Consider the following 26,845-nt stretch of genomic DNA (forward strand, 5'->3'; position numbering starts at 1 on the left):
CTTTGGTTGATCACTCAACCAGTCGCTATGACACGCACTGACCACCAGGGGGCAGATGCTCTGACTGGTAGATTAGCTTGCTACTGAGGTCCGGCCAATTGGGACTGGGCAAGAGGGCCAGACATGCCCTGGAACCCTCCATGGTTCCTCCCCAGCTGGCCAGCCAACCTCCCGTGGTCCCTCCCCAGCTGGCCGGCCCCCACAGGCCCCAATTGGGACTAGGTGAGACCACCCCAATCTACCCCGATCACCAGCCAGGCCAAGGGACCCCACCTGTGCATGAATTCGTGCACTACAGCACTAATATAAAAATAGTCACTCGGACAGCCCTAGCTGGTTTAGCACAATGGATAGAGTGTCGGCCTGCAGACTGAAGGGTCCTGGGTTCGATTCCGATCAAGGGCACATGCTTGGGTTGTGAGCTTTATCCCCAGTAGGGGGCATGCAGGAGGCAGCCAATCAATGATTCTCTCTCACCATTGATGTTTCTATCTCTCTCTCCCTCTCCCTTCCTCTCTGAAATCAATAAAAATATATTTAAAAATAGTCACTGGGACATACAGTACAGAGTAAGGAATATAGTCCACAGTATTGTCATAACTATGTATGGTGCCAGGTGGGTACTTGAAATATTGGGAGGATCACTTTGTAAAGTATAGTATTACCTAACCATTATGCTATAAACCTAAAAGTAATACAAAATAATATTATCCTATATTAATATAAGGCTAATATGCAAATTGATCGAATGGAGGAATGACCAGTCGCTATGACATGCACTGACCACCAGGGGGCAGATGCTCAACGCAGGAGCTGCCCCCTGGTGGTCAGTGTGCTCCTACAGGGGGAGCACTGCTCAGTCAGAAGCCGGGCTCATGGCTGGCGAGTGCAGCATTGGTAGCGGGAGCCTCTCCTGCCTCTGTGGCAGCGCTAAGAATGTCTGACTGATGGCTTAGGCCCACTCCCCAGGAAGAGTGGACCTAAGCCGTCAGTTGGACATGCCCCGAAGACTCCCAGACTGTGAGAGGATGCAGGCCAGGCTGAGGGGACCCCCCAGCAGTGCATGAATTTCATGCACCGGGCCTTTAGTGTAAATTATAATTGAAAAATAATATTTAAATTAAAAACAGAAGATAAATAGTGATAGCATAAATTACTTTTAATTGACAATTTGTATAACTTTGGCTTGAGAAGAGAAGGCTGTTTTTCAGAAACATCTTAGCAGAAAATGAAAGGAGTTCTTTATTATGTAATGGCAGAGCACTTAGCAATACAATTACCCATTGTTATGTAAAAAGTAGAAAATGTGACTAATAAATTGAATGATCTGGATAAGGTTATTTCCAACTAAAATATTGAAGGTGTCATAAGTTTGTTTTTGTTCCTGCTAATAAAATGCATGAAGAGAGATATGCTTGTGGGAAGAACAAATTGTTAAATAAAAAGGAGTCAGGAATTGATGATTTTCAAATATTCTGCCTCTCCAAATAATAAAGTATGTGCTAAAATCAATAAACAGCTTCTGAACAAAGAGAAAATCTATGACACTGTGAAGAAAATATGGTCTAATAAAAAACAACAAAAACAAACATAATATTTTTAAAAAGAAAATATGGTCTAGAGATTAATTTAAAGAACAACAGTATCTAGATATAGTGCTGCGACCACAACAAGATTCTGAGGCCTAGGGTGAATTCAGCTGACCAGAGACTTCTGGGTGTCTTTCTTGAAGGAATTGTGACCATGATGTAGAATAAGAGCCCAAGCCCACAACATGGTATCCTGTACCATATCTCAGCTGCTTTCTGTCACTCTGGTTGATGAAGTGTTCAGAAGATAGCACAGGTCACTATTGTGGGGATAATCAGACATGCAGAGAAGGCTCCAACCATTATTTACAAAATAGATGACATGACAGCTGCACCCATGGATGTTTGCCAGTGGGTTGACATAGATGATGCCAGTGGTGAAAACACTGTGGTCCCTCCAGAAATGTATGTGAAAGCGCCTGGCCATCTGAGATCTTTTCAGAACAAAAAAAGTCTGGTGGCCTTTAAGATCATACCCCTGGAGGATACGAATGAGTTCACCGCACATATTCTGGAAGTAGTGAATGCACACATGATGCTGACCAAAGCTAACAGCCAGCCCTCAGCAGGGAGAGCACCTATCAGCAATCCAGGAATGGGTGAAGCAGGGAACTTTGGTGGAATAGCCTCACTTTGGCAAATGGCCTCACTGTGGTCCAAAACCAGGTGCTAAATTTGATTAAGGCTTGTCCAAGACCTGAAGGATTGAACTTTCACAAAATCAAGAACCAGCTTCAACACATACCTATAGCCTCAAGTAAGCAAGCTGTGGATTTTCTAAGCAAAGAGGGACTTATCTATTCCACTGTGGATGATGGTCATTTTAAATCCACAGATGCAGAATAACTGGATTTAACTGATACCCAACATATTTTCCAGCTGGACCTATTTTCTCAATCTGTTATATCCAGCTGTGCACATGTTTTGAACAATTGACTTCTAGAAAGTAGGTTTAATCTATAAAATGTCTCAATTGACATTATTTTGAAAGTTTCTGCTCTTCTGTTGTTTTTTTTTTTTTTTTTTTTTGAAGCTCAAAGGGAGATAGACAACTGACAGTGATGTGAGCCAAAGTGAAACTTCTTAAGTTACAAATTAGGTAGTTATAATAACATCTGGGCAGATGGAAGTGGAAAAGGGATACTGCCAAGAGAGTTGGGATGTATCCTATATAATAAAAGTCTAATATGCTAAGTGTCCGGTCATCTGGTCGGCGATTCAACCAATCAAAGCATAATATGCTAATGATATGCTAAGGCTGCTCAACCGCTTGCTATGATATGCACTGACCACCAGGGGGAAGATGCTCTGACCAGTAGGTGAGCTTGCTGCTGGGGTCTTGCCAATCTGGACTGAGCGAGATGGGCCGGACATGCCCTGGAGCCCTCCCGTGGTACCTCCCTGGCTGGCCAACCTCCCACATCCCTCCCCGGCCCTGATTGTGCACTGGTGGGGTCCCTCAGCCTGGTCTGCACCCTCTCACAATCCGGGACCCCTCAGGGGATGTCGGAGAGCCAGTTTTGGCCTGATCCTGCAGGCCAGGCTGAAGGACCCCACTGGTGCACGAATTTGTGCACCAGGCCTCTAGTTACTTAAATAATACTCAGGAGTCTCTATTTCTAAAATATTGCCTGTTGATGAGTACAACTAGGACCTGTCAGCAGAGAGCTAGCCAAGAAACCTGCTAACTTCTGCCTGGTTTTGTTACCCATTTTGGTTATGTGGTACTTTCAGAATTGCACTTTTCTTCAACTTGTCATGACTGCTGCTGAGTGTTTTGGTAAGCATGAGGTTCTAGAGTGGTGGCCTCATTGGCAGAGGAGAGAAAAAAATGTCACCATGTTTTGTACAAAATAAGTACATTCATATGTTGAATAAAATAATTATATTATTGTAGTAACAACAACAACAACAACAAACAACAACAGTGTTTCTAGGAATTTTAGTGATTGCAAAACTGGAAAAACAAGGACCTCACCCCCAGTGTGACCTTTTCTCCCCTAGCATATCACTGGTCATGAGGTTTAAAACCTTGTCATTTCATATAGCTGGTCATGCAGCTCGGACTCTCCCCTGATCTTTTCTCCCCTGGCATGTCACTAGTCATGCAGTAGACCCCTTTGGAGGAGGAACATGGAACTGAAGACTGGCTTCATGAGAATCCCATACAAGCCCTTACAGGACCACTCCCTTAAGCATTAACCTCTAAGGATAATATCTAGGCCTCAGTTGTGTTTCAGCTCCAGGCCCAGAAAAGCTGCAAAACCAGAAAAGCCATGCCATGGCTGACATCAGGACCAGCTGCATTGACTAATGATTACTTGCCCTGGCATCAATCAATCAGTGGAGACCACGACCCTTAAAGGAAACACATGGAAAACTGATGCATATTCTATTGAAATGCTCCTCTGGGATATCCCCTAAAATTCCCACCTTTCAAAGCATTTAGGACACAGGACCCAAAATGTCTTTCCCCACCCCCTTCCCCCAGGCATGTATTCCTAGCCTCTCTCTTTCTCCTAAGTTCCAAGGGCCCTTATTTTGACTCTAGCTTTTTTTCATGAGTCCATTTCATGTGGCTCACTTCTACCTCTGTGACTTTCTGAATAAACCTCCTCTTATAGTTGGAGAATAAAAAAGAGATTTCCTCAAACATTCCAGTAAGAATCTAAATTTATAGAAGTGCTTATCTCAGAAAGGTTTGTGGGTGTGGTATTTGTCAAACAAAGTGAGCTTCACTGGAAGACCACAAAAGTTTTGAGAAAATTATATGAGCAGAAACACTGTCAACTTGGACTGAAATGGACAGACAGTATGTAATGGAAAGAGGCCATTAAAATTCCCCAATTCTATTGGCCATAAGTAGGCTGAAAAAAACACCCGGTGAGTTTCAAATCAATGTATTAAGATAATGGTTCAGAGAATGGCAGGTTTTCAGCTATTTTTATGTTCCACCTTTTATGAGGAAAGAAATATCATGGCAAACCCAAATTTTAACAAATGCTGTTCCTTCTGCCTAGAATTCTTCTTGTACTTTTCCAGTAGTTTAACTCCTGTTCATCTCTCAAGACCCTTATATCCCTTCTTCCTACTACTCATCATACTCAACTACAAACCTTGTTTTTGTTATTTTGCTTCTCTACTAGATTGTGCGTTCCTTGAGGTCAGGTGTCATGCCATTTATCTTTAAATCAACAGTGTGCAGTGCAATGCCTGGCACAGTCTAGACAGATGCTCAATAAATATTTTAATGAAGAACTGACCTTGTCTCTAATCACATGTACCCTCTTCAGGGGTTTATTATTTTTCCTGTTTTCTTGTTTCACTTTTTCTATAACATTATAATTACTTCCTTTACATTCCCATAGACTAGATTATGAGCTTCCCGAGTACTGAATTTGGGCGTAGTCAAACATTGTAGTGCTCACAGCTCCAAGAACTGTGACTTAATAGACAACAACAAAAAGATACTGAATGACAGAATAAAGGAAGCAATGAATACCTGTTGAACACTGGCCTGAAGCAGATCTCCAAGACGGCTGACCAGGTCAGAGAAGTTGGGTCTCAGGGTGCACACACTGTGCCAGCAGTCAAGCATAGTCTGGTAGCTGAAAATGGAAAAAAAAAAAAAAACACAAGAAAGTCTCGATTTTCTCATTCCCATTGCTTTTCTAACTTTTACAATTGATGACACCTTAGATCACATTTTTGCAATTATTTTCAAGCCATGTTCTCTGCTATGGACTTAGAATGAGGTTTTTTAAAAGGCTCCCTGCACCATACCTGTCCATTACACTTATGTCACCTTCATACACACATGTTTCAGGTCTGTATGCATAGAAGTATGCACATCATTAGCGATAATTGGACCACTTCTAAGGCCAAATATTTAGAAAACCCTAACTTAAAAAGAGCAACCTAGCATTTACATTTGTTGCCAAACTCCTTTAGCAGTACAAGAATGATGTGAATGAGGACACAGCTGCATTTGTCGTGTGGCCAACTGGCTTCAAATATTCTTGAACTTTGGGTTCTCCTCATGATCTAGAAACTTATATAATTGGAGTTTGATCTTCAAATAACTTTACAAATCTTTGGAAAATGGTGTAAAATGCATCATTTTTAGATTTTAAGTTGAAACACTGTGTTCCCAGCCTGTATTTTCCAATGACTAGCAAATAAGTCATCAATGAAGTAGTAAATGCAGTTTCATGCTGAAATTGCTTTTTATTAAAACAACTAGTGACCTGTTGCATGAAATTCGTGCACATTAAAAGGGAATTAATTAGAGGAAATATTTTAATATTGCTATTTGCCCTTTCTCTATAATAAAAGTGTCAGAGATGAAAGAAAATTAGTAAAAGGTATACGAAAATCTCCCTCCTGTTAGAGTCTGGGGCACGCCATGGGAACCAGAGTCAAGTCCTAACCCACCCACATGTGCCTCGAAATCGCACAAGACCCAGACCCAGCTGGCCCCACCTCGTCAAGCCCTGCTGGTTGGGGGGGTGCGGCCTGAGGTCCCCCGGCCTGGGCCGGGGCAGGGGGCATTCCTTGAGGTCCCCTGGCCCGGGCCAGAGGGTGCGCCCTGAGGTCCCCCATCAAGCCCTGCTTGGCAGAGGGCATGGTCTGAGGTCCCTTTTTTAAGAAGTCATTGAAATTTTTATGAAAATTGCATTAAATCTGTATGTTTCTTTATGTAATATGGACACTTTAATTATGTTGATTATTTTAACCCATGAACACGAAAAATATTTCCATTTCATTGTGTATTTTTCAATCTCTTTAAATAAAATAAACAAATAAATAAATAATGCTTTGTAGTTTTCAGGTAAGTTTATTACTCCTAGGAATCTTATTCTTTTGTTGCAATTGCAAAAGTAATTATCTTTTTATTTTTTTCTGAAATATCATTGTTAGTATAGGAATGCAGTGAATTTTTGTACATTGATTTTGTACACTGAAAATGTACTGTATTTGTTTCTAATAACTTTGTCATAAAGTATTTAGGGTTTTCTATGTACATAATCATATCATTTGCAAAGAGTTAAACTTTTACTTCTTCATTCCCTATTTGAATGCCTTTTCTTTCTTTCTTTTGCCTGATTGCTCTGGCTAGAACTTCCAGTGTTATGTTGAATAGAAGTGGTGAGAATGGATGTCCTTGTTTTGTTCTTAATCTTAGAGGAAAAGTTTTCAGTTTTTCACCATTGAGGATGATATTAGCTGAGGGTTTGTCATATATAGTCTTTATTATGTTGAGGTACTTTTTCTATATCCATTTTATTCTTTGTACATAGATGTATGCTGTATGTTATCAAGTGGTTTTTCTGTATCTGTTGATAAGATCATATGATTTTATTCTGCATTTTGTTAATCTTTTCAAAGAACTACCTCATTGATGCATTAATTGGTTGTATAGTATTTTTGTTTTCTATTTCATTCAATTCTGCTCTAACTTTTCTTATTTCCTTCTGCTAACTTCAGACTACTTTTATTAATCTTTTCCTAATTCTTTAAGATGTAATGATAGGATGTTTAATGAGATTGTTTCTTTTTTTCTTAGATAGGCCTGTAATAATTTAAACATATCTTTATTACTGCTTTTGCTGCATCACAAAAATTTTAATATGCCATATTGTCATTCTCATTTTTCTTTATGTATCTGTTTTTTTCAAAATGTATTATTTATTGAATTATCATCATTTACTCTGGTTTTACCCAATGCTACATTCTCACACCCCCTTTCCCTTTGATAATCACCAAATTGTTGTCCATGTAAGAGTTTGGTGGGGGTTTCTTTTGCTCAATCCCTTCACCTTTAACACCTGGTCTCCCAACCCATTCCCTCTGACAGCTGTCTGTATTTATGAGTCTGTTTTTATTTTATTTGTTACTTTACTTTGTTCATTAGATTCCACATATAAGTGAAGTCATATGGTATTTGTCTTTCTCTGACTTGCTTATTTCACTTAGCATAATACTCCCCTGGTCCACCTATGCTGTTGCAAAAGGTAAGATCTCCTTTTATTTTATGCATCCTTTTAATCTACTCATCTACTGATGGGCACTTGGGCTGCTTTCAAATCTTGACTATTGCAAATAACTCTGAAATGAACACAGGAGTGTATATATTCTTTGGGATTAGTATTTAGGTTTCTTTGGATATTTCCAGGAGTGCAATCATTGAATCATAAGGTAGTTCCATTTTTAATTTTCTAAGGGACATCCATACTGTTTCCCATAGTGGTTGTACCAATCTGAATTCCCTCCAACTGCATGAGGGACCTTTTTTCTGCACATCTTTGCTAACCCTTGTTGTTTGTTGATTTATTGACAATAGCCATTCTGACAGGTGTGTGGTGATATCTCATTGTGGTTTTAATTTGCATTTCTCTCATGATTAGTGATGTTGAGCATCTTTTCATATGTTTATTTGCCATCTGTAGGTCTTCTCTGGAGAAGTGTCTATTCAGGTCCTTTCCCCATTTTTAAGATTGGAGTGTTTATTTTTTGGTGTTCAGTTGTATAAATTCTTTATAAATTTTGGATATTAACCCTTATTAGATGTATCATTGGTGAATATGTTCTTCCATTCAGTGAGTTGTCTTTATATTTTGTAGGTGGTTTTGATTACTATGGCTTTGTGGTATCACGTAGTGTAATTCCTCCAACTTTGTGCTTCTTTCTCCAGAACACTGTTGCTATCCCAGGTTGTTTGTGGTTTCATATAAATTGTTGGAATATTTTTTTCTAGTTCTATAACCGTGTCATTGGTGCCTTGATAGGATTTGTGTCAAGTCTACAGATTGCTTTGGGTAGTATGGACATTTTAATGATATTAAGTCTTCCCATCTATGAACACAGTATATGCTTCCACTCTTTATTTTATTTTTTATGGATAATATTATTTCTTCTTATATTGTATTTATTAAATTTATTGGGGTGACATTGCTTAGTAGGATCATACAGGTTTCAGGTGTAGATTTTTATGTTTCAAGATCTGTATATTGTACTGTGTGTTCACCACCCAAAGTAAAATAATCTTCTATCATCATATATTAGGCCCCCCCTTACCCTACCCTCTTCCCTCTGGCAACCATCACACTGCTGTTTGTGTTCACAAGTTTCAGTTTTATATCCCACATTGAGTGAAACCATATGATTATTAGCTTTTTCTGATTGACTTATTTCACTTAGCATAATGTTCTCAAGGCCCATCCATGTTGTCACAAATGGCAGTATTTTATCTTTTCTTATGGCTGAGTAGTATTCCATTGTGTATATATACTACATCTTCTTAACCCAATCTTCTATCACAGGACACTTTGGTTGTTTCCATGTCTTGGCCATAGTGAATAATATGGCAATGAACATAGGGGTACATACATAGTTGTGAATACATGTTTTTGAGTTTTTTTTAGTATATACCCAGAAGAGGGATCACTGGGTCGTTTGGTAGCTCTATTCTTTCTTTAAAATATATTTTATTGATTTTTACAGAGAGGAAGGGAGAGGGATAGAGAGTTAGAAACATTGATGAGAGAGAAACATTCATCAGTTTCCTCCTGCACACTCCCTATTGGGGATTGAGCCTGCAACCAAGGTACATGCCTTTGACCCGAATTGAACCCAGAATCCTTCTTCATTCTGTGGGCCGACACTCTATCCACTGAGCCAAACCGGTTAGGGCCGGTAGCTCTATTCTTAATTTTTTGAGGAATTCTCAGACTGCTTCCCATAGTGGCTGTGCCAGTCTACATTTCTACCAGCAGTGAAGGAGGGTTTCCTTTTCTCCACAACCTCTCCAACACTTGTTATTGCTTATTGTGTTGATAATCACCATTCTAACAGGTGTGAGGTGGTATCTCATTGTAGTGTTGATTTACATTTCCTTATTGCTAGTGAGTTTGAACATCTTTTCATATACCTATTGGCAGTTCATATGTCTTCTTGGGAGCGGTGCCTGTTCTAGTCCTCTGTCCATTTCTTAATTGGGTTGTTTGGTGTTGAGTTGCATGAGTTGCTTATATATTTTGGATATTAAACCTTTTTTGGAGCTATTGTTTGCAAATACCACCTCCCATTAGGTTGGCTGTCTCTTTGTGTTGTTGTTTCTTTTGCTGTTTAAAAGCTTTTTTAGTTTGATATAGTCCCATTCATTTATTTTTGCCTTTACTTCCCTTGCCTTTGATTCATGAAACATTCTCTATGACCAAGGTTCATAAATTCAGTATCTATGCTTTCTTCTATGAAATTTATTGTTTCAGATCTTATATTTTGGTCTTTGATTCATATTAAATTAATTTTTGTATATGGGGACAAAAATCCAGTTGCATTCTTTTGCATGTGGCTTTCCAAATTTCCCAGTGCCATTTATTGAAGAGGCTTTCTTTACTCCATTGTGTGTTTCTGGCTCCTTTGTTGAATATTATCTTCCCATATACATGTGGTTTTATATCTGGTCTCTCAATTATATTCCATTGATCAGTGTATCTGTTTTTCTGCCAATACCACGCGGTTTTGATTATCATAGTACTTTAGTATAATTTGAAGTCATGTAGTGTTCTTTGTTCTTTTTTCTCAGGATTGCTTTAGCTATTCTGGGTCTTCTGCAGTTCCACACAAATCTGATGATTTTTAAATATATTTCTTTAATATGACATTTGAACTTTGATGTGAATTGCATTAAACCTGTATATTGCTTTGGGTAATATGGCCATTTTAACTATGTTGGTTCTTCCAATCCATGAACATGAGATGTTTTTCCATTTTGTTGTGTCTTTTTCAATCTTTTAAATAATGCATTGTAGTTTTCAGTATATAGGTCTTTCATGTTCTTTATTAAGTTTATTCATAGGTATGTTATTCTTTTGTTTGCAATTGTGAAATGAATTGTTTTTTTCCCATTTATTTTTCTGAAGTTTTGTTGTTAGTATAAAGGAAGGCATTGGATTTTTGTACATTTGATTTTGTATCCTGCAACTTCTCTGTATTTGCTTATTGTTTTTAATATTTTTTGGGGGGAGTCTTTAGGGTTTCCAATGTACTGAATCAACTTTTATCTTATTCAGTTTCTTCCTTCAGTGTCTTTAAATTTTTCAAGTACAGGTGTTTTATATCCTTAGTGAAGTTTATTTCTAGGGATTTTTTAAAATGCTATCATAAACGGGAGTTGTTCTCTTAGTTTCTTTTTGTGGTAGTTCATTATTGAAGTATAAAAATTCAACCTATTTTCTTTTTTTAAAAATAGATCTTTATTGTTCAGATTATTACAGTTGTTCCTCTTTTTTCCCCCCATAGCTCCCCTCCACCCAGTTCCCACCCCACCCTCTGCCCTTATCCTCCCTGCACTGTCCTCATCCATAGGTGTATGATTTTTGTCCAGTCTCTTCCCGCACCCCCCAACCCCCTTCCCCCGGAGAATTGTCAGTCCACTCCCTTTCTATGCCCCTGATTCTATTCTATTCAGCAGTTTATTCTGTTCATCAGATTTTTTATTCACTTGATTTTTAGATTAACTTGTTGATAGATATGTATTTGTTGTTCATAATTTTTATCTTTACCTTTTTCTTCTTCCACTTCTTACAGAATACCCTTCAGCATTTCATATAATACTGGTTTGGTGGTGATGAAGTCCTTTAGCTTTTTCTTATCTGTGAAACTCTTTATCTGACCTTCAATTCTGAATGATAGCTTTGCTGGGTAGAGTAATCTTGGTTGTAGATTCTTGCTATTCATCACTTTGAATATTTCTTGCCACTCCCTTCTGGCCTGCATAGTTTCTGTTGAGAAATAAGCTGACAGTCATATGGGTGCTCCCTTGTAGGTAACTGTTTTTCTCTTGCTGCTTTTAATATTCTCTCTTTGTCTTTTGCTCTTGGCATTTTAATTATGATGTGTCTTGGTGTGGTCCTCTTTGGATTTCTTTTGTTTGGGGTTCTGTGCGCTTCCTAGACTTGTAAGTCTATTTCTTTCACCAGGTGGGGGAAGTTTTCAGTCATTATTTCTTCAAATAGGTTTTCAGTATCTTGCTCTCTCTCTTCTTCTGGCACCCCCATAATTCTGATGTTGGTACGCTTGAAGTTGTCCCAGAGGCTCAACAGGGAATCAACAGGGCAGAGCAAACAGCAATAGTTGACCTTCAGCCCTGCCCTAAGAGGCCCCTGGGGTCTCAGTGTCCCACGGTAATCGCTGCAAGCACTGCTGAGAAAAAGCCACCCTCGTGTTCCGGCCTTCTGCCAAACAGTCCAGTATCCCCCCGTATGAGTCTGGGTCCCCAGAGTCTCACCCGGAACTGGAGTTCAGAGCAGTCAGGAGCTTGTGTCTCCCTCCCGATTGAAAAAGACAACCACATCCTCAGTTGCCAGACCTTTCTGTGCGCGCGCCTCCGTATCTCACCACTTTACTTCTGCACCTCCTCTGAGTCTCAGTGTGCTTTTCTCTTCCCTTCTAGTTGTAGAATTTCCACTCAGCCAGCTTTCCTGTGGTTCTGGATGATGTCCATTTTGTATTTTAGTTGTAGTTTTGAAGTGATTGTGCGAGGCAGCAAGTTCAGGTGTTTACCTATGCTGCCATCTTGGTTTTCCCAACCTATTTCTAGATATTTATTTAGTGTCCTGCTAATTTATTGAATTCATTTATCAGTTCTAGTAGATTTTTGGTGGAATCTAGGTTATCTGTATACATTATCATGTCATCTGCAAATAATGACAGTTTTACTTCTTCCTTTCCAATTTGGATTCCTCTAGTCTGATTGCTGTGGAAAGGAATTCCTGTTCTATGTTGAATAAGAGTGCTGAAAGTGGACATTCCTGCCTTGTTCCTAATTTTAAGGAAAATACTTTCAGTTTTTGCCAATTGAGTTTTTGTGTTCTCATTTTCATTTGTTTTAGGTTAACTTCTGATTATGTCCTTGATCTCATTGTGAACACATTCATTGTTTAGTAACATGTTATTTAGTTGCCACATCTTTGTATGTTTTTCAGTTTTATTTTTCTTGTGATTGATTTCTACTTTCATACCATCAGGTCAGAGAAGATGCTTGATATTATTTCAATCTTCTTAAATTTACTGAGACTTTCTTTTTGCCGTAATTTGTGGTCTATACAACAAAATGTTCCATGTTCCCTTGAGAGAATATATATTTTGCTGCTTTGGGGTGAAATGCTCTGAAGATATATATTAAATCTACTTGAGCTTATGTGTCATTGAAAGCTGCTATTTCCTTGTTGATTTTTCTGTCTGAATGATCCATCCATTGATGTGAATGCATTGTTAAAATCACCTCCCATGACTATATTACTCTCAATCTCTCTCTTTATGTTCATCAATATTTACTTTATATATTTAGATGCTTCTATGTTTGGTGTATAAAGGTTTACAAAGGTTATATCCTCTTGTTGGATTGATACCTTTATCATTATGTAGTATCCTTCTCTATCTATTACTATAGAATTTGTTTTAAAGTTTATTTCTTTCAGATATAAGTATTGTGACTACAGATTTTGCTGTTGTTTCCATTTGCATGAAATATCTTTTTTCATCCTCTTATTTTTAGTCTGTGTGAATCTCTCCTTCTGAGTTGTGTCTCTGATAGACAGCATATATATGGATCCTGTGTTCTTATCCATTCAGCTAATCTATGTCCTTTTAAAATTTATTTATCTTTATTGTTGAAAGCATCACAAATATCCACTTTTTTCCCCATTGACCACCTCCACCCCATACCCTATGTCTTTTCATTGGAGAATTTAAGCCATTTACATTTAAAATGATTAGTGATAGTTATGTATTTATTGCTACTGGTTTGGTGGTAACAAACTCCTTTAGCTTTTTCTTGTCTTGGAAGCTTATTATTTTTTCTTCAATGTTAAATGTTAGTCTTACTATTTAAGATAGTTTTGGTTTAAGTCCTTGATTTTTCATCACTTTGAATGTTTCCTTCCAATCCTTTCTGGCCTGAAATATTTCTTTTGAGAAATCATCTAATAGTCTTATGGGAGCTTTCTTGTAGATAATTAACGGTTTTTCTCTTGTTGCTTTTATGATTCCCTCTTTGTCTTTAACCTTTGCCATTTTACTAAGAATTGTCTTGGTGTATGACTTTTGTGGTTATGATTTTTGAGCTCTGTGCACTTCCTGGACTAGTATGTCATTTCTTTCACCAGTTAGGGAATTTATCAGTCATTATTTCTTCAGATAGGTTATCAATTCTTTGTTTGTTCTCTTTTCCTTCTGGTACCCCTATGATGTGGATTGTGTTACACTTCATGTGTTTCCAAAGGTTCCTTAAACTATCCTCATTTAATTTTTTTTGTTTTGTTTTTGTTTTAGAGAGGAAGGGAGAGGGAGAAAGAGATAGGAACATCGATGAGAGAGAAATATCAACATTGATCAGCTGCCTACTGAAATGCCTCATGCTGGAGATTGAGCCACAACCTGGGCAGGTGCCCTGACTGGGAATCGAACTGGTGGCCTCCTGGTGCATGGGTCAATGCTCAACCACTGAGCAACACTGGCCAGGCTCCTCCTTTTCAATTTAATTTTCTTTTTGCTTCACTGATTGGGTGTGTTTTTCTACCATGTCTTCCCAATCATTGATTCTGCCCTCTGCTTCATATGACCTAGTGTTTATTCCTACTAGTGTGTTCTTCATTTCAGATATTATATTTTTCCTGCTTGACTGGTTATTTTTTATGGTATATATGTCCTTTTTCATGCTGCTGTAGTTATCAAATTCCTTGAGCATCTTTATAACAATTCTTTGACCTCTATATCTGGGAAATTGTTTACCTCCATTTCATTTAGCTCTTTTTCTGGAGATTTTTCCTTTTCTTTCATTTGAGGCATGTTTCCTTCTCTCCCCATTTTGGCTACCCCTTTGTGTTTGTTTCTATGTATTAGGTAGATCTGCTGTGAGTCCCAGTTTTTGTGGGGCAGTCTCTTAGTTCACCTGCTCTGGGTACTGCAGGAATGTCCCTTGTGTGGTTTATGTGGGGCTTCCTGTTGTAATTGAGTCCTGATGCTATTGACTTGTTTGTGTGTGAGGTCAATCCTCAGGCTGTCTGACTGTGAAGATCAATCCCAACCTCAGTGTATGAGCAGCTGTGAAGGTGCTGACCACACAAAGCAGAATTTGCTTCAGCTGGGTCAGGCACCTGCTGAGATCTCCCTTTGGATATGCCACTTATGAAGCTATTTGGATCCTGCTCTGATATCTCAAGTTGTCTACTGGTGGTGTTGGTCCTAGAGCTTCTTGGGCTGGACCCTGGTGCAGGCTAATGTCAGATGCTTCCTGTGACTGGCCCTGAGCAACATTTTTAGAGATACAAAGTGAATAACAGTTTGTGGCTGCCTCTGTTGGGCCTGGTGGTGCATAGGAAGGATCAAGTTGCACACCAAGGCTTGTTTTTACCAGCACTAGGCCCAAAAGCAGGTCAGCAAAAGTTTCAAGGTATGCTAAGATCTGCCTTTCCCTGCCAGCTGACTGTTAGACTCTGTCACTGAAAGATACTCTGGCAGCACTTGAGTAGCATGAGGTATGTTATCAGTGATTCACCAGGTAGGGGCAAGTGGTGTTCATATCTATAGAGGTTCATACTCGATGCCAGTGCTGGGTCTGAGACAACTCAGCAGGAAACACAGGGTATACCAGTTTAGTTGCCACCTGCTGGATGCTCACACACATTTATGGTGGGGTAAGGTCTCAGGGAGTCATCAAGGTAAGGCCATCAGAATTTACCATGCCCAAGCAGACCAACAATTGGCTGTGTGAACGGAGGACTCTGCATTGCTGGGGCATGCAAGGGAAAAGTTTCCCACATCCTAGAGCCACACAATTCACTAGTTCCAGATTCTGCCAAGTGCCTGATCTCAGCATGGCAGAGCTGCAGGGAGTTGGGAGAGTGGGAGTTGCTGGAAAAGCTTGGAAAAGTGTGGGGGGAATGACACCCAACCCTAAGCCATACATCTCAGTTTTTCCTGGTTTCTGTCCAGAGCATGATAGGGTAGAGCCACCAAGAGTCAAGAGGATGGGGCTGCAGGATCCTGGAGAGTGGAACTATGGGAACCTTGTGAGTGTGGCTAGTAGCTCTCTCATCAATGGGAGGCACCAGTCAGGTTAACAGGAAAGTGAAGGGAATAGTTTCCACTCCAAAGCCACCCAATTCAGTCACTGACATCCCTGCTTCTCCCCAAAAATCTACACCCATGTCAGGCAGCTGACTCCTCAGTAGGGCATAATCTCTGCATGGTGGGGAAAGTGGGAGTCCAAAGGGTGTGGCTATTGCTTTCCCTCAGGCTGATGCCCTATAGAGAGGAGTGTTCCCTCCAAAAATATCATCTGTGGTTTGGGAGAGTGACTCTGCACGGGCATACCAGCAACTGTTTCTTTAGCTTTCTCCCCAGAGCCGCAAAACAGTCTCTCTTCACACAACTCTAATCTTCTCTGTACTCCCTCCATTGGAGCCCAGGGTGAGTGGCTGCAAACAAAATTAGTGTGTTATCCCTTTTAGAGTGCATTGTGTCTCTAGGATACTCCCATTTCTCCCTGGCAAACAGAATCCCTGCTAATTTTCACAGACAGATGTTATCTGTGAGCCTCTTCCTGTCTTTGATGCTCTGGGCTGAGGATTCTGGTATGGGGTTGAAACCTCACACTCCCTAGGGTAGTGGTTCTCAACCTTTCGCATGCCGCGACCCTTTAATACAGTTCCTCATGTTGTGGTGACCCCCAACCATAAAATTATTTTCGTTGCTACTTCATAACTGTAATTCTGCTACTGTTATGAACTGTAATGTAAATATCTGTGTTTTCTGATGGTCTTAGGCTCTACAGCATCGGTTCTCAACCTGTGGGTCACAACTCACAGGTTGAGAACCGCTAGCAGGGTCCCTAAGACCATCGGAAAACACAGATATTTACATTACAGTTCATAACAGTAGCAGAATTACAGTTATGAAGTAGCAACGAAAATAATTTTATGGTTGGGGGTCACCACAACATGAGGAACTGTATTAAAGGGTCATGGCATTAGAAAGGTTGAGAACCACTGCCCTAGGGGAACTTTTGCAGCTGAAATATCCCTTTTGAATTACATTCACTGCCTGTGTGCGCCAGGCTAGCCATTTTTTGTATCTCTGACCTTCGTACCAGTCTTGATGTGACTTTTTCTTTAAATTCTTGGTTATAAGACTTCTCTTCAGCTAGTCTTCAGTTGGTTATTCAAGATGGTTGCTCTGTATTTTAGTTGTAATTCAAGTTTAGTCCTGGGAGGATGTGAGCATAACATCCATGTTCTCAGCCACCATCTTGGATCCCCTTTCTCTATTTTTTTTTTAATCTCACCCTTTATTTCTTCTTTGACCTAGTCATTTTTCAGTAGCATGTTGTTTAATATCCACATAGTTCCTGTTGTTTTTTAACTCACTTTTTCAGTTGATTTCTAATTTCAAAGTATTGTGGTAAGATAATATGCTTGGTATGGTTTCAATTGTCTTAAGTTTGTTGATGCTAGTTTTATGTCCCAACATATGGTCTGTTTTTGATAATGTTCCATGTGCACTGAATAAGAATGTATAATCTGATGTTCTGGGATGAAAGGCTTTGTGATTGTAAATTATGTCCATTTGGTCTAATGTGTCATTTGAGGTCAATATTTACTTTCTGCTTGGATTATCTATAGCTGTCAATGGGGTATTTAGGTCCTCTACCCTGATTGTGTTTTTGTCAGTTTCTCTCTTTACTTCTGTATATATTTGGGTACTCCCTGATTGGGTGCATATGTATAAAGAAATGTTACATCTTCTTGGTGTAGTGTCCCCTTTATCATTATAAAATATCCATATTTTCTTTTGTTAGTTTTGTTACCTTAAACTCTATTTTGTTAGATATAAGTGGTTACACCTGCTTTTCTGGATATCATTCGCTTGGGGAATCATTTTCCACCCTTTCACTTTGAGCCTATATTTGTCTTTGCAGATTAGATGTGTCTTCTGAAAGCAGAATACGGCTGGGTTTTGTTTTTTGATCTAGTTTGCTACTCTGTGCCTTTTTATAGGTGAATTCAGTCCATTCACATTTAGGGTGTTTATTGATGTATAAGGATTTCCAATAGCCATTTTATGTTTTGTTTTCTGGTAGCTTTGTGCACCCATTGGTTCTTTACCTTTGTGTTTCTGTCTGTTGTTTTAGTTTGGTGGTATTCCATACTTCTTTCCTTTGTTTCCCCTTTGAGAATGTGTGTGTCTGTGTGTGTGTGTGTGTGTGTGTGTGTGTGTGTGTGTGTGTAGTTACCATGGGTTTATGAAAAAGAAAGTTTTATACATACAGTAATTATTTTTATTTTGAATGCATCTATTCTCCATCCCCTTTGCAAATTCAGATCTTTACTGCTTCCTTTTTTAGGTTTTTGTTGTCACTAAATATTTATGCTGTGAGTTTGTTGTTGATCTTACTCAGAGTTTTGTGAGCTTTAGTTCTTTGTTTCAGGTATAATAACCCCTTTGAGTAATTCCTGCAATCAAAGTCTTCTGGTGGTAAATTCCTTTAGCTTTTATATGTCTGGGAAAGTCTTTATCCTTCATATCTAATGAATAACTTTGCTAGATGTATTATTCTTGGCTGGTAATTTTCCTCTTTCAGTAATTTGAATATTTGATTGCATTCTCTTCTGGTTTGTAGAGTTTCTGCTGAGAAGTCCTATGATAACCAAATGGTATTTCCTTTATAGATTACTTTCTTCTTTTCTGGCTGCCTTGACACATCTTTATCATTAATTCTTAACAGTTTTAATAAAATATGCCTTGGAGATAGCCTCTTTGGATTTAGGTAACCAGGTGTTCTGTTTGCTTCTTGGATTTGAGGACCTAGCTCTTTCTCCATAGGTTTTGGAAATTTTCATCAACTATTTGAATAGGATCTCAGTCCCATTCTCTTCCTCTTCTTCTGCTGGTATGCCTATTATTGTTATATTGCTCTTACTGTTGGAATCAGATAGTTCTCATAGAGTTCTTCCATTTTTTTATGATCAAGTCTTTCTTTTCTTTCATTTGCATCATTTCTAGATTTCTATCTCTTATATCACTAATTCTTTCCTCCATCTAGTCAACTTATTTCATTTACTCACTAGTTCATTCTCTATATCTTTTATTGAGTCCTTCATCTCCAGAACTTTTATTTTGTTTGTTTTTAAAGATTCAATCTCTTTGGGAAAAGTACACATTTTGTTTGTTGATTTTGTTTCTGAGTTCATTAAACTGCCTACTGTGTTTTCTTGCATCTCATTGATTTTTTTCAGAACTGCAATCTAGTGTTCTCTGTCATTTAAATTACATATTTCCATATTTATTTTCTGGAGATTTTTCACTGTATTTCTGAGCTATCTTTCTACTTTGTTTGTTCATAGTATTTGATGGATCCTAACTCTGTCTATGCATCTATGTATGCATGGCATTTCTCTATAGATTGATAAAAAGTCTTTCTATTGTTTTCCAGTAGGTGGTGCTGAATCTCACATTTTTAGTTCTCTTGCACTGCTCTGGGTTTTCAGGTCTCCTCAGGGTGGTAGAAAATGGGTTTTGTCCCTGTGTTCAGGTCACCTCTGACTCAGGGAACTAACCACATAGGTGAGTGTGGTGGGCAATGGGTTTCCAAATCCGTGATATCCAAGTGCTGTGCCCTGCAGCCAGATGTTGCTAGCAGTCCAGCTTCGAAGGGTGGGGGTGAGGTGAGCTGAGGGAAGTTGGTTGCTTTCTTTGTTGCTTTGCTCTACAAGTAATGGTGGCTAGCTAGCTGACCTCTGAGGCCTCCTTTCTGTGTCTCCACCCAACCCTGTGATTAGTTGCAGAATGTGCCTGTTGCTCAGGGTAAAGGTATTTCAATAGTACCAGTTCTTGGGTTTGCAGATAATGTGCTCTGCAACCTGACACTCACAGCTACACCTTCTTCGGGGGCCTGCTTCTAGCTCTGGGAGCTTAAGGGGAGGGGAGACCTAGGAGGATAAGTGGGGATAGCCTTGCTATTGTTTATCTGTCTGGAATTATCATGCAACCATAGCCACACCTCTGTGCTTTGCCCCTGCCAGGTCATTGGGATCAGCTTCAGGCAGTACTGCCCACTTCTACAGGTATGCTCATTCTGTTTGCTCCTTCTGGCTGAAGGGAGTGCCAGAGGCAACCTGATTCCTCCCCTCTCAGGGCTGAGCCCCACCTTGAGCCCCAAGCTGCACATCACTAGCACTGTCTCACCTTTCTACCTTTTTGTTCACTCCTACTTGCCCATCCTCAGATATTTCAATGAGTAGATATCTCAGACTTGGTTGTGCATTGAGCAAGAAATCCTTTGTTGAATTAGTGCTGTTCAAATTGTTGAAACTTCAAAGGGAGATAACAAGGTGACCTCTCATGCTGTCATTCCTGTGATGTCACTCTCTAGATTCACTTATTGATTCATTAAGAGATCCTAAGCCCTGATCAGTTTGGCTCAGAGGATAGAACATCAGCCTGTGGACTGAAGGGTCCCAGGTTCAATTCTGGTCAAGGGCATGTACCTTGGTTGTGGGCACATCCTCAGTAGGGGGTGTGCAGGAGGCATCCGATCAATGTTTCTCTCTCATCGATGTTTCTAACTCTCTATCCCTCTCCCTTCCTCTCTGTAAAAAATCAATAAAATATATTTTAAAAAAAGAGATCCTAAGAACTTGGGTCCAGTTTGGTATAATGTGTGTGGTCACATCTCTTCCAGAAGGCTAAGGGAAGCTATTCTTGTAACTCAAGCTTCTGGTGGCCATTTTTATTCAATTTTTTAAAACATAAATATATAAGTATAAAATCTAAGATTAGAAGAGACCAGTGACATGGTTACATCTAATAGTTGAAAACTTTCCACAATTTATTAATTTGATGAAAAATGTCAGTATATGCATCTTCATATGATTTTTGTATTTCTAGTTTCTTAGACCACATTTAAATTATGATAGGCATATTGCATTTTATTGTTCTTTGCTTTATTGGACTTCACACATAATGCATTTTAATCAATATTGAGGCAAAACTCTCCACCAGCACAAAGATTATAATTTTCTGAAGTCTCAAATAATGGTTAGCATTTTTTAGCTATAACATTTTCATTAAGGTATGTACATTGCTTCATTTTAGACCTAATGTTATCACACTTATACTGCAGTTTCCCATTGTATATAAGTCTTATATAGTTCATCATTTATTGTTAATTTGATTCCCAACCTAAATTTCCAAAAGTGTTTAAAATGGCTTACAGGTGTTTAAAATATAAATTACAAGTTAGAATAGAAACAAACAAACAGAATAACAAAAACGAAATCCAGAGTAAGCTTAATAAAAAATGATGAACTATATAACTCTTACTAGAAGCCCGGTGCATGAAATTCGTGCACTCAGGTGTGTGTGGTAGGGTTCCTCAGCCCAGATTACAAGAGGGTGTAGTCCAGGCTGAGAGACCCCACCAGTGCATAATCGGGGCCAGGGAGGGACATGGGAGGTTGGCTAGCTGGGGAGGGACTGCGGGAGGGCTCCAGGGCGTGTTTGGCCCATCTCACTCAGTCCCAATAGGCTGGACCCCAGCAGCCAGCTAACCTACCGGTTTGAGCATCTGCCCCCTGGTGGTCAGTGCACATCATAACGAGTGGTTAAGCAGCCTTAGCATATCATTAGCATATTACATTTTGGATGGGTTCAACGGCCAACCTGACAACTGGACACTTAGCATATTAGGCTTTTATTATATAGGATATGCAATGGGAAACCAAAAAAAAACTGTGTGACTTGCACTTGCATTACTGCAATGTTATCTTTATTGCAAGGGTCTGGAAATAAAACTGCAATACCTTTGATGTATGCCTTTATACATGAGAAAGGCAAAAGGAGTGTGTTGGCATTAAACAAGATTTTACTTATTATCATACTAATAATAGAGGAATATGCAAATTATCTGGGATGCCATCACATCATGACCGTTCAGCAGGGGCTGTGGGGCCATGGGGTGGGACTCTTGGTCTTGCGTGATTTTGTCCCGTCTAGGCAGACTCCCCCACAGCCCCGCAGCCAAATCCCAACGTGGACCCGGAGTTTACTAAACTATATTGGAGCTTCTCCCCACACCCCCACCCCCTGCCCCAGGACTGCACTGCCCACAGCAGGGTGCCCCAGCAGCCTCATGGCAGGCTGGTGGTCAGGGAGAGCTGAGTGGAGAGGGGAGGCAGGGAGCCATGGAGAGGTGGGGAAGCCAGAGCCAAGTTCCTGGGGGTCTGAGTAGAGCACCTGACAGGAGCCCAGACTGCAAAGAAGGAAGAGGAAGCAGCCACAGGGAGTTCTTCCAATCCCTCTGCATGGACACCCTACCCCAGACCCTGCACCCCCAGGGGGACAAGGAAGCTGACCAGATAAGGAGAAGACCCAGCCTTGGTGGTAGCCACAGCCTGCACCTCTGACTCCCAATATCTTCCCCTGCCACCCCGACCAGGGTCACCCACAACAATAGCACACCAGCAATGACCCGTCAGCACCCCTGAGGCACCCAGGGCCTGCAGTCCGCCACTGCTGGGCCCCCTTCGTTGGGGCCAGGCATGCCTCTCCTCCCTATAACTCCAGACCCTGGTAGAGGCAGGCCCGAGCAGCCCCCCAGGGTCAGACCCACCCCCCCTGACAGCAGCGGCGCCGTCTCTGCAGTGGAAGCACACTGAACCTCGCCAGGGGCCATGGCTAAATCTGTCCCCTAGCCCATCTGGCCCTGCCCTGGCCCAGCTCCCGCCATGCTCCAGGAGATTGGAGCCCTGCCCTGAGTACATACAGGTGTGAAATGGCCACATACAATTTAAAGAATGGTGCCAAGCAGGGAGGTTTGGCAGTTACTCCCCCTTCGACCTCACTGCCCCCCTAGCACCCCTGTACTGTCCCCTCGGCCAGCGCCTCCAGGGACAACCACTGCTACAGGGCTGCTGGCCAGAGCCCACCCCTACGAGGCCTGCAGAACCCTCTACAAAGCTTCAATAGCTACAGTCCCAAGAAACAATCATGCCCTCCTTCCCTAATCAGCCCCTGCTACTTGCGAGGGTACCCGTGGGCTTAAAAATAGCAATCCCTTCCCGTTTAGACATCACTTACTTGATAAAACATTTCTAGGTTTATTAGCTCAGAACCTCCTCACGACAACCCAGTAAGGTAGGCAGAGAAGAGATTACAATTCCCATGGTATATGCGTTTGTATTCAGAAATGAAGCTCAGAGAGGAAGTGTCAAGCCCAGTGGTTCCCAAGTGCAGCACACACTCTACAGGGGGGGGGGCAATTTTATTTTATTTTATTTATTTATTTTTAAAATAAATCTTTATTCAGATTATTACAATTGTTTCTCCTTTTTCTCCCCATAGCTCCCCTCCACCCAGTTCCAACCCCACCTTCTGCCCTTAACACCCCCCCACTGTCCTCATCCATGGGTGTATGATTTTTGTCCAGTTTCTTCCTGAACACCCCACACCCCCATACCCCTTTCCCCCTGAGAATTATCAGTCCACTCCCTTTCTATGCCCCTGATTCTATTATATTCACCAGATTATTCTGTTCCTCAGGTTTTTAATTCACTTGATTTTTAGGTTCACTTGTTGATAGATATGTATTTGTTGTTCATAATTTTTATCTTTACCTTCTTCTTCTTCTTCTTCTTTAAGAATACCTTTCAGCATTTCATATAATACTGGTTTGGTGGTGATGAACTCCTTTAGCTTTTTCTTATCTGTGAAGCTCTTTATCTGCCCTTCAATTCTGAATGATAGCTTTTCTGGGTAGAGTAATCTTGGTTGTAGGTTCTTGCTATTCATCACTTTGAAAATTTCTTGCCACTCCCGTCTGGCCTGCATAGTTTCTGTTGAGAAATCAGCTGACAATTGTATGGGTGCTCCCTTGTAGGTAATTAACTGTTTTTCTCTTGCTGCTTTTAATATTCTCTCTTTGTCTTTTGCTCTTGGCATTTTAATTATGATGTGTCTTGGTGTGGTCCTCTTTGGATTCCTTTTGTTTGGGGTTCTGTGCGCTTCCTGGACTTGTAAGTCTATTTCTTTCACCAGGTGGGGGAAGTTTTCAGTCATTATTTCTTCAAATAGGTTTTCAGTATCTTGCTCTCTCTCTTCTTCTGGCACCCCCATAATTCTGATGTTGGTAGGCTTGATGTTGTCCAGAGTCTTCTTACACTATCTTCAACTTTTTGGATTTTTTTTTTCTTTTTGCTTTTTCGGTTGAGTGTTTTTTGCTTCTTTGTATTTCAATTCTTTGACTTGATTCTTGTGTTCCTCTAGTCTGTTGTTGGGTCTCTGTATAATATTTTTTATTTCAGTCAGTGTATGTTTAATTTCTAGTTGGTCCTTTTTCATATCTTCGAGGGTCTCGTTATATTTATCGGCCTTTTCTAGGATATTCTTGAAAAGCCTTATAACCATGGTTTTGAATTCTATATCCAGTTGTTTGTTTTCCTCCATTTCTTTCGTTTGTGATCTGTTTCTTTGACGCCGCATTTTCACTGCTTCCCTGAGTTGGTAGGGTAGATTTGTGTGCTAGGTTTCCTATATGGCCCAGTGGGTCGGCCTCCCCAGTTAACCTGAGGTGGACACTCTTGGTGCACCCCTTTGTGGACTGTGTGTACAGCCTTGTTGTAGTTAAGTCTTGATTATTGTTGGTATCACTGGGAGGAATTGACCTCCAGGCCAGTTGGCTGTAAGGATCAGCTGTGTCTATGCTGGGAGAAGTTCGGTGTTGGAGATAGCCTTATAGGATTAGACTTGCCAAATTGCAATAGCCTCTGTGTTCAGCTTGGATGGGGTGGAGTCTCAGGGTGGAGCAGACAGTCTTGGCTTCCAGTCAGCCTTGCCCTTGCGCGCGTGCGTGCCTGCAGACCTCTGCCTTCCCTGGCTCCCAAGTCTCCGCCCAAGAGTCCAGATTCCCCCCACAAGAGCATGGGTCCCCAGGGGCTCGCCTGGAACTGGGGTTCAGTGCAGTCAGAACTGGGGCTCAGTGCAGTCAGGAGCTTCTGACTCCCTTCCACTAGGGAAAGCCTGTGGCAACCTCCACAGCCTTTGTGTGCACTGGCATGCGCGCGCCTGCAGACCTCCGCCTTCCCCGGCTCCCGAGTCTCCGCCCGAGAGTCCAGATTCCCCCCCATAATGGCGCGGGTCCCCAGGGGCTCGCCTGGAACTGGGGTTCAGTGCAGTCAGAATTGGGGTTCAGTGCAGTCAGGAGCTTCCGACTCCCTTCTGCTAGGGAAAGCCTGTGGCAACCTCCGCAGCCTTTGTGCACACTGGCGCGCGCGCCCCTCTGGAACCCTGCCTGCTGGGGCTCCCCCGGGTCTCCGAGTCTCCGGGTGCCTTTCTCTCTACCTGACAGTCCAGACTCCCCCTGTATGAGCCTGGGTCCACGGGGTTTCGCCCAGGACTGGGGTTCAGTGCAGTCAGAACTGAGGTTCAGTGCGGTCGGGGGCTTCCTTCCCCCTTCCGCCAGAGAAAGTCAGCCAGGCTCTCAGCCGCCCTTCCCTCTGAGCGCACAAAGACCCTTTGCCGTACCTCCAAGTCTCTGTGAGCTTTTCTCTTTCCTTCTAGTTGTAGAATTTTCACTCAGCCAGCTTTCCTATGGTTCTGGATGGTGTCCGTTCTGTCTTTTAGTTGTAGTTTTGAAATTGTTGTGCGAGGCAGCAGTTTAGGTGCTTACCTATGCCGCCATCTTGGTTTCTCTCGGGCAATTTGATTTTAAGTGGGGGCAATTTGAGAATGAGTTAACAGTGAATTTTTTGCATTTCTTATGGTTCTGGGGGGCCTCATCTATAGCGTATCCTATATAATAAAAGGCTAATACACAAATGACTGAATGGTGGAATGACAGGTCACTATGATGCACACTGACCACCAGGGAACAGACACTCAACACAGGAGCTTCCCCCTGGTGGTCAGTGTGCTCCCACAGGGGGAGCACCACTCAGCCAGTAGCCAGGGTCACAGCTGGCGAGCACAGTGGCAGTGGTGGGAGCCTCTTCCACCTCCACAGCAGTACTAAGGGTATCTGACTGTCGGCTTAGTGGGCCTAAGCCATCAGTCGGACATCCCCCCAGGGCTCCTGGACTGCGAGAGGGCGCAGGCCAGGCTCAGGGGCTCCCCAAGTGCATGAATTTCATGCACCGGGCCTCTAGTCTTATATGATCTGTAATGCTTACTTTGACCCTTTTATTCAAATTAATTTAGTCTGATGACCCTTAGCCTGGAGAAAAACTTACATTTCAGGAGTGCAATATTCAGGAGATTTCATTCGTATTCCATCTTTAAGCTGACGGCAGAATTCTTCATCTATTTGCACTCCTGGGTATGGTGAGGCACCTGGGACATAAGAAAAAAAACATACATCTTATTCATTCCCATGAAATAAGTAACCCATCATGAACTTAAAAGGCAGAAACCTAAAAAGAATTCTGAGGAGGACAAACAGCTATGTAACATAAGACTTCCATCTACCTTGACAGTTTAGAGAACTGGCATAAATGATTATCCTAGAAACCACACATATAAATTGCTTTGAGGTTAAGATAAAGGTTTTTAAAATCTACTGATAAATTTCAATTGACTTGGCCATAATTTCATGCTTTTAAATGATATATTCAGGCATTATCCTGTTAGTTGCTTAAATGTAACCCACCTTTCAATGTAAGATGAGTGATTTTTCTTTAATCCAAAAATATTATGTTTCCAGTTTCTGAATGCTCCTTTTATATTACTCTTTAACCTCTGATATTCTAATGTAGTCCAGGCCTCAAGACAAACAAGGGAGCAGATTTCCAGCCAGTGTGGACATCTGTCTCCAACTTGGGAATTGTAGTCTTGTGGCATACAGACCCGAAAGAAAAATAAGGCCTGAGGGTAAATTCCATGTTGATAAATTGGAAAATTAATTACAAAAATGTTTTATGGTAAAGAAAAAACACATTTCCCAAGTTTGAATCACAGTTTAAATTAGATTACAAGATTACATTATATCAAACCACAGGTCTCTTTGAACATCTATGTCTGTGCATGGGTAGGCTACATTTCCAAAGTCATGACTCTTATTTTGTGCTTTATGTTCAATAGTTATTAAAACTCTAAAATATATTTTCTAGGACTTTGAGATTCAAGATGGTGTTAATATTGCTAAAAATTCATTTAAATAATTTTGAGTATCTATAAGAAATTTTTAATATAAGTAATTTATA

The 26,845-nt window shown here is 40.8% G+C and overlaps 1 protein-coding gene and 1 pseudogene across 2 annotated transcripts in view; one reads left to right on the forward strand and one right to left on the reverse strand.

The window, feature by feature from the left end:
- Nucleotides 1–26,845, reverse strand: part of LOC308239277 (vascular endothelial growth factor receptor kdr-like) — a gene marked incomplete at both ends in the record, with an annotated part of 686,009 nt that overhangs the window by 224,434 nt on the left and 434,730 nt on the right. Inside the window, 2 exons of the mRNA XM_080652065.1 lie at nucleotides 5,092–5,197; nucleotides 25,877–25,976. Coding sequence (XP_080508191.1) covers nucleotides 5,092–5,197; nucleotides 25,877–25,976 — 206 coding nt within the window. The remainder of the gene's footprint in view (nucleotides 1–5,091; nucleotides 5,198–25,876; nucleotides 25,977–26,845) is intronic.
- On the forward strand, nucleotides 1,790–2,435 carry LOC308239279 (replication protein A 32 kDa subunit-like; annotated as a pseudogene). Its single transcript has one exon. The product of its transcript is annotated as a replication protein A 32 kDa subunit-like (transcript).

The sequence above is a fragment of the Plecotus auritus genome (genome assembly GCF_963455305.1).
Source record: "Plecotus auritus genome assembly, chromosome: X".
NCBI lineage: Eukaryota > Metazoa > Chordata > Mammalia > Chiroptera > Vespertilionidae > Plecotus > Plecotus auritus.